Source organism: Bufo bufo, chromosome 5, assembly GCF_905171765.1.
Source record: "Bufo bufo chromosome 5, aBufBuf1.1, whole genome shotgun sequence".
NCBI classification, from domain to species: Eukaryota; Metazoa; Chordata; class Amphibia; order Anura; family Bufonidae; genus Bufo; species Bufo bufo.
Genome location: NC_053393.1, coordinates 449,835,689 through 449,851,244, shown reverse-complemented (window position 1 = coordinate 449,851,244; position 15,556 = coordinate 449,835,689). Strand labels below are relative to the sequence as shown.

General features: G+C 45.1%; 1 protein-coding gene across 1 annotated transcript in view; it reads left to right on the top strand.

The window, feature by feature from the left end:
- Nucleotides 1–15,556, top strand: part of STK31 (serine/threonine kinase 31) — a 195,916-nt gene that overhangs the window by 66,226 nt on the left and 114,134 nt on the right. The window contains exon 4 of the mRNA XM_040434003.1: nt 3,292–3,641. Within this exon, the coding sequence (XP_040289937.1) occupies nt 3,292–3,641 (350 nt within the window). The remainder of the gene's footprint in view (nt 1–3,291; nt 3,642–15,556) is intronic.

The window sequence follows — 15,556 nt, the reverse complement described above, 5'->3', positions numbered from 1 at the left end:
TATGGCACGGTGCTCCATCGTGCTGGGAAATGCATTGTTCTTCACCAAACTGTTGTTGGATTGTTGGAAGAAGTTGCTGTTGGAGGGTGTTTTGGTACCATTCTTTATTCATGGCTGTGTTTTTGGGCAAAATTGTGAGTGAGAACACTCCCTTGGATGAGAAGCAACCCCACACATGAATGGTCTCAGGATGCTTTACTGTTGGCATGACACAGGACTGATGGTAGCGCTCACCTTTTCTTCTCCGGACAAGCCTTTTTCCAGATGCCCCAAACAATCGGAAAGAGGCTTCATCTGAGAATATGACTTTGCCCCAGTCCTCAGCAGTCCATTTACCAAACTTCTGCAGAAGATCAATCTGTCCCTGATGTTTTTTTTGGAGAGAACTGGCTTCTTTGCTGCCCTTCTTGACACCAGGCCATCTTCCAAAAGTCTTCGCCTCACTGTGCGTGCAGATGCGCTCACATCTGCCTGCCTCCATTCCTGAGCAAGCTCTGCACTGGTGGCACACCGATCCCGCAGCTGAATCCTCTTTAGGAGACGATCCTGGCGCTTGCTGGACTTTCTTGGACGCCCTGAAGCCTTCTTAACAAGAATTGAACCTCTTTCCTTGAAGTTCTTGATGATCCTATAAATTGTTGATTGAGGTGCAATCTTAGTAGCCACAATATCCTTGCCTGTGAAGACATTTTTATGCAACGCAATGATGGCTGCACGCGTTTCTTTGCAGGTCACCATGGTTCACAATGGAAGAACAATGATTTCAAGCATCACCCTCCTTTTAACATGTCAAGTCTGCCATTTTAACCCAATCAGCCTGACATAATGATCTCCAGCCTTGTGCTCGTCAACATTCTCACCTGAGTTAACAAGACGATTACTGAAATGATCTCAGCAGGTCCTTTAATGACAGCAATGAAATGCAGTGGAAAGTTTTTTTTGGGATTAAGTTAATTTTCATGGCAAAGAAGGACTATGCAATTCATCTGATCACTCTTCATAACATTCTGGGGTATATGCAAATTGCTATTATAAAAACTTAAGCAGCAACTTTTCCAATTTCCAATATTTATGTAATTCTCAAAACTTTTGGCCACGACTGTAGTTCTAATCTTAAATTGGATCCCAAACTGTGCATATTGGGCTTGATACCAGAAAATAATCTACAATCTGTTATACTTACTGGAATAGGGAGGATTATTATATCAAGCTAGGAAAACATTGGCAGCAAAGTGGATCCAATCCATACCCCCTGATATATCAGAGTATGTTGCCAGATTAAATGTGGTGATTCGCTTAGAAAGGGGAGTCTATCAAAAAAGGAAGCGTCTGTCCAAATTTAAAGCGATATGGAGCAGCTGGATCGATAATTCTGGGTGTTGTAGCTCCTGGTTGGCGCTTACAAGAAGTTTTATATGTACTAGGTGAGTGCAGTGCAGGTGGAGGATACGATATGATATGATACTGAAGTGAATGGGAGAGGAAGGGAAGAGGCCGCAGATGGTAGTATGTGTGTTGTGTATGTACAGGAATTGGAATATGGCGGTATGGGAGGATGGACGCTGGATGGTGATGCTCTATAGACATATAGGTGGTTGGAAATTGATGCTGGAGGATGGTTTACTAATGAGTACTGCGGTGCCGACACCTCAGGAGTGATGATGAAGGAAGGCTGTTATAAATGTGTCCTGCTCTTGTAGGGTTTGGGTGGGGGGTGGGGTTTTGGGTTTATTTGTTAATGGATGATGTTTGCAATCACATTGAAGATGTTTTTGATACCTGAGTTTCTATGTAGATTCATGCCATGTCTTTTGTAGATATATGGTTTATAATGCATATGTTATATACTATATGTGATTGATAATGTATGTCTTCTGTCTACAAAAAATGTCATGCTAATGGTATGAAAAATGACTGACTGAAAATTGATAATAAAGAAATATCTGATTTAAAAAAAAAAAAAACTACAACTCCCAAGATGTACCCTTGCTCGGCTGTTCTCAGAACTCCATAGAAATGAATGGAGCATGCTGGGAGTTGTAGTTTCACCACAGCTGGTGTGCCGGAGGTTAGCCATCGCTGCTTTAGTCTAATTTCACATGAACGAGTTTTCCGTCTGGATGCAAAGTGTGCTGTAAGTGCATAGCATTCGCTCTGAATCCTGACGCTTTCGTTTCAGTGGGTCTGTGTACATCAGTGTCATTTATCATGTTCTATATTGTGTGTTTTTTCACACAGCCCTGACTCCATAGAAGTGAATGGGACTTGTTTGCAAAACGGAAGGCATCCGGATGCAATGCATTGTTCAGTGACTGTCACTAGCAGATGTAGATTGTTATTCTTTAGTTTTTCTTCACGCGTGTGAAAAATGTATGCAGTCCGTTTGGAAAGAACGCACACACTGAACACGATTGCAGAAAAAATACTTGCGTGTAAAACCACCAGTTTTTCCTTGAACGGATCTTGACGCAATCCATATTGTTTGTGTGGAAGAGGCCTTATACATGCAATAAAAATTTTGGTAATTTTTTTAACATGTACATACTATTTTCCTCTCTGGTAGCGCCCCCTTCCCTGTATCGTTCTGGTCCACCTTCTTCTGTATTCATTGGTGTACTAACATGACAGTAGCTTCCCTTCTTCTCCCATCAGTGCTTGTGTAGTGATCTCATAGAGAAGCAGCTGAAGTTATTTGGGCACCATTCATTCATTCATTCATTCATTTCCTATTTCTAATTTCCTAGCAATGTATAGCTATAGTACTCTAGACAGTGGAGAAGGAAATCGGGGGCATTGTATGCCATATGAATAGCTGTGGGCTGTAGGTAAGGAACGGTTTTCTGTGCAGGGGACGAGGGGGAAGTTTCCTATGACTCTCCCCTGACTCTCCCGCTGATGTCCGGAAGATAAGGATCGAGTGGTCTGGCAGCAGTTTTCTCCCCTCACCCAATGCACTAATTTGACCAAGCATACATATGTAAGGGAGCATTGAGAGGGATCACAGTTGGTGATCAATCATTGACCGTTATTTTATGTGTATCCCAGCTCTAGTGTTCATGTAACAGAATTAGGGGAAGCATACTTGTGAGGTCCAAATGCAGGCGAGTAGAATTTTAGAGATACTTTTAGGTAACCAATTTGTGGCAACTATACTTTGTAATAAAGCAGAACAAAATAATTATTTGAAATTTGTTTCCCGATTTCTAAATAATGACATGTTTATATGTCGTAAAGCTCTTTGATAATGGTGTCATTTTTTTTTTTCCCTTTTAACTTTGTTCTTTTTATTAGGGCTTAAAATTTCTGTCCCAGTTGATAAGCGACAAGCAGGTGTCTGTGCAGCAAAAGGCGGTTTACAAGGATGGCACTGTTGTTGTCCAGGTGTCTCATAATGATCTTGACATAGGAGAAGAAGTTGCTAAAAAGGGCTTTGCTGTGAGATCTCGACTAATTAGCTCTCCAAACAGTGCTTTGGGAACAGTGGATGCCCCAGCACACGAGATAAAGCTACGATTCCCATGGCAAGGACGGAATTTGGAAAGGCTTCCGATACGCGAGCCAAAATCTTTACCTGTGTTTAACCGATGTAACAGTGACCCAAACAAGGATAATATTGGGAAGAATAATTTTCAAGCCCCAAGGTAGGCGCATTTATTTTGTGGGCTGGTTTCTGTATGCTCTCCCTTTTCTCTCCTTGATCTCCAGCTAAAAAGCCCTTTATACGGCCGACAAATAAACAGATCATCGCTAACCACTGTTACTAGTAATGCTGGTTAGCAATGATCTGGTGGTGTAAATGCGCCGCTGCTTCCCCAATGAACAAGCAAAACGCTCGTTCATCGGGTAATTGTATCTTTTGTGCAGCGCAAAATATCATTGTTTCCCAGTGGCAGATCGTGCTGTTTAAACGAGGCAATATGGGGAAGAAAGATGGCATTAGCCATCGCTCCTCCCCATATGTAAATGCCCCGTCTCCTTCGCTAGAGACGTCAAATAGGATAAATGCTTGCCAAGATCGCCGTGTCTCCAAGGAAAGCCACGGCTTCACAAACTAGATATGGAGTAGCCCCTTTGAGGCAGGACTGCATGCATGCACTCCACTAGCTCGTTTTCCATTGACCTCTCATCATTGCCAAGTGCGCCTGCACTGGTGCCACGTGAGAGCCCATGGGAGGCATGAATGGCAAACAGTAGTGTTCAGTGATGAAAGCAGGTTCTGCCTTGGTACTAATGATGAATGCCTCAGAGTTTGCAAGAGGGGTGGAGGGCACAGGACCAACACAGAGTGTCATGATATGGGGCACCTTTTAGCTACCATGGCCACTCCTGTCAGGGAGGGAACATTGACCAGCTTTTGGTTTTTCCAGGATATTTTGGGACCAGTCCTGCCTTTTTTCTTTTTGTTTCAGAAGTATTTAATGGGTAAAATGTGCAAAATTACAAAATATGCTTGAGATTACATAAACAAAGAAAAAGGTGACATGCATAAGAAAGTGTAGGTCAGTAATGTTCAGTATAACAAAAGAACTTTGTCATAATAGTTAAAATACTTAACGAGATAGATCATCGTTAGAAAGGGGGCTCAACTCCCATGGCTCTCCCAGCCAAGTAGACATAAGGATAGCAAAGGGGGTAGAGAGAAGAACGGAAGTCATGTCTTCATACATCATCCGCACATGTGTTCTCTCTTTTTGCCTTTTTAGGACTGAGATAATACCGCCGCATGCTGCGGTTTTCGCAGTCCAAAATTCCGGAACACTTGCCGGAATGCCTGATCCGGCTTTTTTTCTCATTGAAATGCATTAATGCTGGCTCCGGCCCCGGGTGTTCAGGCAAAACGGATCCGGCATTGCGGTCTGCACTTGCTCAGACCGCAAGAATTCAGAAAAAAATAATAAAAGCCGGCTCCGTTTTTCCGGATGACATCGGAGAGACTGATCCGGCATTTTAATGCATTTGTCATACGTTTTGACGGATCCGGCAGGCATTTGCCGCAAGTGTAAAAGTACCCCAAGTCTGCGACACTCTTTAAATGGAATCTGTCATCAACTTTATGCTGCCCATACTAACTGCAGTGTAAAGTAGAGACAGGTGAGTTGATTTTAGCGGTCTGTCATTTAAAAGTAAGTGGTTGCTGAGAACCAGCACAATCCATTGCAGACTGGGCCTGGAAAAGAGTCACTGACTCCTGAGAAGAGTAATGGTTATTCATGAATTCTTGCTCTCCCTGCCCACCTGCTGATGACTGACAGTCTTCTACCTAGTCTTCTCCCTTTTTCTGTAGAAGAGAACTGCCAATCATCAGCAGATGGTCGGGGAGAGCAGGAGATTATGAATAACCATGACTCTTCTCAGGTAGATTTGACTCTTTACAAGACCTGGGCTGCAATGATTATGATGCTGGTTCTCGGCAACCACTTACTTTTAGCTGATGAGTGACACACCGCTGAGATCAGCATTTGTCACTATTTTATGCTGCCCTCAGTGAGGTCAGCCTAAAGTTGATGACAGGTTCCCTTTAACTACTGGGGTCTCATTTATTGAGACATCTCTACCTTCTCTTTCCTACTCTCTTAATATTTTGTCTGGCAGTATTCCTCTTTTGATCTCCCGAACTTGCTTCACGTGGTCTCCATGGGCTGTCTCAGTCCAATCCCAGGATTTGGGTCTGGCTCACAGGCTACTTTAACACCCCAAATCCTAAATTACATAATTTGCCGGCCAGGCTTCCCCTAGGTCCTCCTCCCTCGGATTATAATCCTTCTGGTACACCTAGTCAAGACACTCTCTTTTTGGTACACCTAGTCAGGACTTGCGCACAGACCACCTTGGGGACCCACCAAGTCTGTAGGAACCTCAACACAGAGTGTCCCTTTTAATTTTTCCAGCCAGATAAATAATCGATACACACAATACTATAGTGATCATCGCTACTTCCTCTATCACCATCTCAGACTTGGGGTCCATTCACACGTCCGTAGTGTATTGTGGATCTGCAAATTGCAATACATTTGCAATTCACCCGGCCAGCACCCACATAGAACTGCCCATTCTTGTCCGCAAATGCGGACAAGAATAGAACATGTTCTATTTTTTTCCGGAGCTGTGGACCGGAAGATCGTGGGCGCGCTCCGGAAATGCGGATGCGGACAGCACACTGTGTGCTATCCGCATCAAATCCTGCCCCATAGAGAATGAATGGGTCCGCACTCTTACAATTTGCGGAACGGATGGCGACCCATTCTGCGGACGTGTGAATGGACCCTTCTATCCTTCCCTAGATCTTTTCTGTATCTTCTTGGGGATGTTTTACAATCTGCAGAGTCTGGTCTTATAGTATTGTCCACTGAATTGGGAATTCCTCTCTTTCCAAAACAAACTCAGGCCACACTTTAACTCCAGTTCTTTCGGTTTGTCCCTGACTGCTATGATAGGCTCCTCTGACTTCATTCACTCATGCACTACGTGATGAGTTTATGGTGTGTTCGGGATACCTTTCTCCGTGGAAGGTTCCCTTATCAATTTCTAAAGACTTAACCACGTCACTAGAGTAGTTTCTCACCTTGGAAATTTACTACTGGCTATATTTCTCACACATATCCCTATCCTTCCATCTCCTTAACCCCTTAAGGACTCAAGACGTACCGGTACGTCCTAAGTTTAAAAGTAGATTGCGGCGGGGGTTAATAGGAACAGGATGCCCACTGAAATCATTCAGCGGGCATCCTGTCACAATGTCACAACGCCGGGGGAGAGGGGGGTCATGTGACCTTTTGCGTATCGGCGATCGCCGCAAACCGCAGTTCAATTCAGACCTGCGGTTTGCGGCGGTGGGCGGCGCCATCGGGTCCCCATACGGCTGTGGGGTAGACCCGATGGCATGGAAGGCAGCGCCATGTCTAAGGAAGGCATCGCGCTGCCTTCCGGTGACGAGCCTGTGAGATCCAGCCCCCTGGATCTCACAGGCCAGAAGCTGTATGAGTAATACACACAGTATTACTCATACAGCCAATGCATTCCAATACAGAAGTATTGGAATGCATTGTAAAGGATTAGACCCCCAAAAGTTAAAGTCTCAAAGTGGGACAAAAAATAAAGTGAAAAAAAAAGTTGAAAAAATAAAGTTTTCCCCCCCAAAAATTAAGTTTCAAGTAAAAATAAACAAAAACATCATTTTCCCCAAATAAAGTAAAAAAAATTGGTAAAAAAATGGGGGGGGGGGGGGGGGGGGGGGGTGGAAAGTATACATATTAGGTATCGACCGGCTCTATAAACACATCACATGACCTAACCCCTCAGATCAACACCATAAAAAATAAAAACTGTGCTAAATAAGCCATTTTTTTGTCATCTTACATCACAAAAAGTACAACAGCAAGCGATCAAAAAGGCGTTTGCCCACCAAAATAGTACCAATCTAAGCATCACCTCATCCCGCAAAAAATGAGCCCCTACCTGAGACAATCTCCCCAAAAATAAAAAAACTATGGCTCAGAATATGGAGACATTAAAACATCATTTTTTTTGTTTTAAAAAAGCTGTTATTGTGTAAAACTTACATAAATAAAAAAAGTATACATATTTAGTATTGCCGCGTTCATATCGACCGGCTCTATAAGAATATCACATGACCTTACCCCTCAGATGAACACCGTAAAAAATAAAAAATATAAACTGTGCTAAATAAACAATTTTTTGTCACCTTACATCACAAAAAGTGTAATAGCAAGCGATCAAAAAGTCATATGCACCCCAAAATAGTGGCAATAAAACAGTCATCTCATCCCGCAAAAATCATACCCAAGGTAATCGCCCAAAAACTGAAAAAATTATGGCTCTCAGACTATGGAAACACTAAAACATGATTATTTTTTTTTGCTTCAAAAAAGGAATCATTGTGTAAAACTTACATAAATAAAAAAAAAGTATACATATTGGGTATCGCCGCATCCGTGACAACCTGGTCTATAAAAATATCACATTATCTAAACTGTCAGATGAATGTTGTAAATAACAAAAAATAAAACGGTGCCAAAACAGCTATTTCTTGTTATCTTGCCTCACAAAAAGTGTAATATAGAGCCACCAAAAATCATATGTACCCTAAACTAGTACCAACAATACTGCCACCCTATCCTGTAGTTTCTAAAATCGGGCCACTTTTTTGGAGTTTCTACTCTAGGGGTGCATCAGGGGGGTTTCAAATGGGACATGGTGTCAAAAAAACCAGTCCAGCAAAACCTGCCTTCCAAAAACCGTATGGCATTCCTTTCCTTCTGCGCCCTGCCGTGTGCCCGTACAGCGGTTTACGACCACATATGGGGTGTTTCTGTAAACTACAGAATCGGGGCCATAAATATTGAGTTTGGTTTGGCTGTTAACCCTTGCTTTGTAACTGGAAATAAATTCTTAAAATGGAAAATCTGCCAAAAAAGTGAAATTTTGAAATTGTATCTCTATTTTCCATTAATTCTTGTGGAACACCTAAAGGGTTAACAAAGTTTGTAAAATCAGTTTTGAATACCTTGAGGGGCGTAGTTTATAGAATGGGGTCATTTTTGGGTGTTTTCTATTATGTAAGCCTCGCAAAGTGACTTCAGACCTGAACTGGTCCCTAAAAATTGGGCTTTTGAAAATTTTCGGAAAAATTTCAAGATTTGCTTCTAAACTTCTAAGCCTTGTAACATCCCCAAAAAATAAAATTACATTCCCCATATGTCTACTTCATGTTTGGATCATTTTGGGAATGATGAGTAATAACTATTTTTGGCGGTATTACTATGTATTATAGAAGTAGAGAAATTGAAACTTGGAAATTTGCATTTTAAAAAAAAATAGGTAAATTTTGTATTTTTTTTTTATAAATAAAAAAAAAATATTTGACTTCATTTTACCGGTGTCATGAAGTACAATATGTGATTAAAAAACAACCTCAGAATGGCCTGGATAAGTCAAAGCGTTTTAAAGTTATCAGCACTTAAAGTGACACTGGTCAGATTTGCAAAAAATGGCCAAGTCCGTAAGGTGAAATAGGGCCGAGTCCTTAAGGGGTTAAGGGAGGCAGACTCATCTTGTCACATAAGACATCACACCTACTGGAATCCCTCATCAATCAGGGACATATTCTTTTGTCCCTAAGATCATTCACACTCTTAAACCTTCTCATTCAGGGATTCTCATAAAACAACATGCAGTGTTTAACTATTCAAATGGAGATTACTTGACCCTATAGATTTCTTTAGCACTATCGCATTGCAACCCACTAACAAGATGACGCATTCCCTACTTACATTACCATGTATAGCCCCAACAAAACTGAAAGTAACGTATAATGCATACAGTTGGGTTGTTAATTCTGTTATGAGGCTACAATGCTCGCTGCACTACGTGAATGCCCAGAGCCTCTTACCAAAACGCCGTCATGAGACGCATACCAGTTGCCCGTGACAAACCATGATGTGTTTTTCGTAATTAACTTTTTTATTGTAAAGAGCAGTGCACGTCTTTATACACAAACGCAATAAGTGTCCTAGTGTAGACAAGCTTTGAGTTGCTATGTTTGGTTTAAGATAAGAAAATGAATGGTCAGTATGGATGGATTAGGGGCCCACCATGGTCTTAATACTTAAGCCTTCCAAGGATAAATCCCCCTCTTATGGAAGTGAAGGTTATACATAGATATAAAATGAATATATCTCCAACATGGACGCCTTTATGCTTTCCCTCACACTAGATTAAGCTCGGTTCACATCACATTGTGCCTCTGTTCATTTCCCACAGTGTTGTGCTTGTTTGTCTATACAGTTGGAAGTATACTATACCTTTGGAGATACTCCGAACTTGACCTTCCCACATAGGCTGTTAAAGAGCATCTGTCAGCAGATTTGTTCCTATAAAACTGGCTGTTCTGTTGCATGTGTGCTTGCATATACAGATGACCCTCTAGGAGCAATGGGGGCATTGCTGTTGCACGTAGTGGTTTAGCTATCTGCAACGTCCTGTGGCACGTTGACAGGGCTAGTTGTGATTTCACATCCATATCATTGGGGACACAGCAAAGACCTTGCTGCCACTAGGAGGCTGACACGAAGCAAAAAGTGTTCACTCCTCCCACCAGCTATACCCCTCCTGCGGGCACTGAGCGCATCAGTTTTAGCTTGGTGTCCGTAGGAGGCAGACATCTGCTGTGTAGGTCCTGTCCTTTTATTTTATTTTATTTTATTTTATTTTATTTTATCTTATCATTTTAAAGAAGATCTTATACGGGGTGGAATTATTCCCTGGTTACCTCCCCTGGCGTGCAGCGGGATGCCCCCTAACATCTGTAGCAGCCACAAAAGGTGATGTAGAGGACCACCAAAGGGAGATACCTTGAGGCTGAAGGAGCCTGCTGGAATCAAGGCCAGACAAGCCACTATTCTGGGAACGGGAGTTAGGCGAGTATAATAGGCCCTCCCTCCTGGTCTATACTTTCATGTAACTGCTGGGATACTCTTGCCCCCAGCAAGCCATCGCTCATCTCGCTAGCTGTGGCACTACTTGTACAGTGGTGAGTACATCCAGCAACCCCCCCCCCCCACTGTATTTCCTGTTTTCTGCCACATTGCAGCGGCGCTCCGTTCGATCCGACGTGCAATCTTCAGATGCTGCCATTCTCCCGTGATACTCAAGCCCCCTGGCATCACCCTCCGCTAGGCCATTGTGCGGCTGCTTACTTTTTCCCGCATCATGTGCTCCTCCCAAGGGGGAAGGGGCTTCTTGCAGCCCCAACCAAAAAGTCCTCTTGGCATTAGCTCTAGCCTGGATATTTCCTTCATCTCCATTCTGGCTTCTTCTCCTCTTCCTCCCCACTTGGATGAAAACACCTTCTATGGTCTGCTTTTGGGACGCATGGCTTTGCCAACGGGTAGGCTCTGCCCCTGTCGGCACATCTCAACCATCTATATACCGCCTGCAGGCTCTTTTCTAATTTTTTTAGGTAATGGCTGTTTACTGTAGGTCCCTTGTCCTCCAGGGACCTCCCTCTCCTTCCCTCCCTACTTAGGTCATGTCCGACCCTAGAGGGGAAGCCGCCAGACGGGCCTACCATTGCTACACACTTTGTGTGCGCCTGCTGTAGTACCAAATTTGTGTGCTCGATCCGATTTGCTATATATATGGCATCTGTTCAGCTCCAACACCCCAGTCCTCCAACCTCCTAGTCATGCCACCGCCCCCCTCCCTCAGGGTCCAGAACTGGATTGTGCTTGCTCCTTATCTTCGGCAGTATCTTACCTAAAGTGTCCATATCTATAGTCGACATGTTAGGTCGCTTGGCTCCGCAATCCTTGAAGCATACCCCCCTCTCCAAGGGACGCTACGACCATGCACGGGGAAACTCCTTCAAGGGACGCTACGTCTGTGCACGGGGACCGATCACTTAAAAGGAACAGGTCCCCAGTATCATTTCGGAAATCTAACTCTCCCCTGTTCTCCACTTCACCACCGCTCTTAGAGAGCTGTGCTGATGTCCCGTATAGAAAGGACAACATTTCTGATGAGGAGGCGATTGAGACTCCCTAGACGAGGATCATTCCTCTAGCCTTGCTTCTAGGTGGACAGCCTTATTGCAGCAGTGAATGACCCCCTGCACATTCAGAATTCGACTCTGCTATAGAGAAGGAATGGGTGGTCCCGGATAAACGTTTTTCTTGGCCTAAGTGCTTAGATATTGTATATCCCTTCTCAGTGGAGTCAGTAAAGACTTGGTTGTCCCCCTTCCCCCGATGTTGGGTTTGTCTAAGCACACCACTCTTCCCTTCCCTGATCTCACCTCTTTTCAAGACCCGAAGGATAAGAAGATTGAGTCTTATGCTAAATCTGCTTTTTAGGCAGCCGGTTTGGCTCTCCACTAAATCTTTGCCTCTTCGTGGGTCAGGGCAGCCACGGACTGGGCTGTTCAACTGAGACCAGGCCTACTTGCTCGTACTTCCCGTGAATATGTCAGACTTGAACTGCCAGATTGGACAGGCTTGTGCATACATCTGTGAGGACTCCCTTGGCGTAGCCAGAATGGTGGGGCATTGGCTACGTCTGTGGCTGAATGCTTTGGCTCAATGACTGGGCAGCGGATCAATCATCAAAAAAATCCCTTACTGCCCTTTCTTTCTAGGGCAATTGTTTGTTTGGACCCCGTCTGGACCAAATCATTTCAGATGCCACAGGGGAGAAGAGCAACTTACTCCCCCAGAACATGCCCACAAGGTCAAGATCTTATCAGGCACCCAGGTTGCGTTTTCTTTACTTTCGCCATGGTTCCAGCCCTGACACTTCCTCCAGAAGGCAGACCCAGGAGACAAAAGCGGCCTTCCTTTTAAACCTCGACTGTTTTGGTTACCATAAACCCAGCCCACTTTGGCGTGACGGGCGCTCCATCCGGACACTCTTTGGGTAGGGAGGTGCCTGCAGTCCTTCAGGGATGTTTGGTTCACTCACGTATGCAATTTGTCGGTCAGTGAGGTAATTGACTCTGGTTACAAAATAGTTTTCAGGTCCACTCCTCTCCACCGGTTCTTCCAATTGGTCCCTCCATTCAACCTGCTTCGCGCTTCAAAACTTTTCTCTGCAATAAAGGACCTTCTGACTCAGGGAGTTGTCATCCCAGTTCATCAGCAGAAATGTAGCCAGGGGTTGTATTCCAACCCTTTTGTCGCAAAAAAGGACTGTTTTGCGAGGCTGGTTCTGGACCTCAAACTCCTCAACCGTTTCATCAAGGTTTGTCGCTTCAGGATGGAATCTTTTAAAGTCAACGATGGCCTTCATGGAGAAAGGGGAATTTCTTCCGTGGACATGAGATGCTTATTTCTACATGCCCATTGGTGCGCGCTCACCAGAGATTCCTATGTTTCCCAATACTGGAGGATCACTTCCAGTTCGTGGCCTTACCCTTTTTGTCTGGTGACGGCTCCCAGAGTCTTTATAAAGATTCTGGCGCCAGTCATGGCTCTTATCCATTCAAGGTGGATAACTGTCATCCCATACCTCGACGACATTTTAATAAAAGTACTCAAGCAGTTGGCCAGCTCAGAGAGCACCCAAATTGTGTTACACACTATAGCCCGCTTCGTTGGATTGTCAACCACAAGAAGTCCTCTCTCCGTCTGTCCCCCTCAATCACCTTTCTGGGGATTCTGTTGGACACAGAAGCGGCGAAGGTCTTTCTTCCTCTGGAGAAACAGCGGGCTCTTCTTCCTTGCCACCCTGTTCCATTCCGCAAATGTAAACAAACTCTAGGTCTCATGGTGGCTTCAGTGGAGGCAGTACTGTTCCCACAGTTCTACACTCGTTCTCTCCAGCAGGCGATTCTTCGAACTTGGGACAAAACTGTGTCCTCCCTGAATCGCCCCATGCTTCTCTCGGCGACAGTTCGCCAGTCCCTCCACTGGTGGCTCCATCCTTCCAACCTGTCCAGGGGTAGATCCCCTCTTCCTCTCAATTGGTCCGTCCTTACCACAGACGCAAGACTAAGCAGCTGGGGGGGGTGTGCTCCTGAATCACATTGTTCAGGGCCAGTGGTTCCCCCTGGAGGCGAAGCTCCCCATCAACATCCTGGAACTTCGTGTGATATTGCTGTGGCTCTCAGCCACTGGACTCAACTCCTGATGGTACTCCCAGTCAGGATTCAGTCCGACAATCCGGCGGTGGCATACCTAAACGAGCAGGGAGGCACTCTCAGCCAAGCCGCGATGGACGAGACAGTGCAGATATTCAGGTGGGCGGAGATGACGGTACCAGCACCGTCAGCGGTCCACATACCAGAAGTGGACAACTGGATGGCCGACTTCCTGTGCAGGGAATGGGTGGATCCTGGAGAATGGTCCCTACACCCGGACGCGTTTGACGAACTCTGAGCCAGTTGGGGAAAGCCAGACATCAACTTCATGGCTTCCAGATTGAACAACAAGCTATCTCACTTTGTTGCCCAATCTCGATACCCCAGAGCGGTATTGATGAAAGCCCTGGTAATTCCCTGGGGCGAGTCCTGGCTTGTGGACATATTCTCGCTGCCCCCCACCTTACGTTACTCCTCAGGGTGCTCAAGAAACTCAAGGCGAAGGAGTACCGGCAATTGCCATCACCCGGGACTGGCCCAGATGGGCATGGTACACCAATCTGATGGCTCTTCTAGCGGACACACCTTGGCCCCTACCTCTCAGAAAAGATCTGTACTCACAAAATCTGCTCTTCCACCTGCATTCAGACACTCTTCATTTGACAACGTGGTGATTGAAACTAGCATCTTAAAGGACCATGGGTTCTCAGATTCAATGATCTGCACAGTGTTAAGAGCTAGGAAGTCCCCTTCCTCTCTGATGTACTATCGCACATGGAGATCCTTTTTTCACTGGTGCGACTGCCATAATTTTCATCCTCTTTTAGTTCTCTACCTTGTCTCCTTGCCTTTCTTCAGGAAGGACTCTATTTAGGATTGGCTCTTGGCTCACTCAAAGATCAAATTTTGTCCCTTTCCATTTTATTTCAACGCTCCTTGGCCTCAATCTCTGCAGTCTGCACTTCTATCCAGAGGGTTACTCATCTGGCAACCCACTCCGGCATGGGACCGCAATCTGGTCCTGGCTGCTCTGCAGCAGTCCCCCTTTGAACCTCTGTGGGAGGTCCCTCTCCGTCTGCTCTCTTGGAAGGTTGCCTTTCTAGTGTCCATGGCATCAATTCGATAAGTGTCTGAGATTGCTGCGCTCTCTGCAGAGTCACTGCTTCTGGTCTTGTCCTGAGACCGGTTCCCTACTTTTTGTCTAAGATGGTCTCTTCATTCCATTTGAATGAGGCATTGTCCTCCTGTCCTGCTTCGTTTCACCCTAACCCAGAAGGCCCTTCGCACATTGGATGTGGTCCGAACCCTCAGAATTTATCTGGATAGAACAGCGTTCTTCTGCAGATTGGAATCCCTCTTCGTGGTTTCTGGGGCGCCTTGGCGGCCGCCAAGTCTACTGTCCATACCTGAATCAGGACGTCTAACGCTGAGGCTTCTCATTCAAAGGGCAGGATGCTGCCACTTCGGGTGGTGGCCCATTCCACTAGGGTGGTTGGCGCTTCTTGGGCAGTATGACGCTAGGTCTCCCCTTTGCAAGTGTGTGGGTCAGCTACCTGGTCCTCCCTACACACTTTCACTAAGTTCTATAGGGTGCATACCTTCGCATCCTCCGATGCTGCTCTTGGCTGCGGGGTGCTGCAAGCGGAGGTGCATTGACGACACTCCCGTTACTACAGTACTATTTTGTCTACCCACCTATAGGGACTGCTCTAGAATGTCCCCCAATGATATGGATGAGAAAATTAGATTTTTTGCTACTCGACATAAAATCCCTTTTTTGTCTCATTCATTGGGGGAAACAGCACCCACCCCTCTTCTTTACAGTTTGTTTGCCTGGAGGCCGGGCATGTTACCTCCGTTGTTTTTTTTTCCCCCTTTTGGATTTTCGGACATGGTTTTGGTTGCTGGGGATTGTTTCCTATTTTTAGGTGTTTCCTCCTACTGCTTCCGCACAAACTGATGACC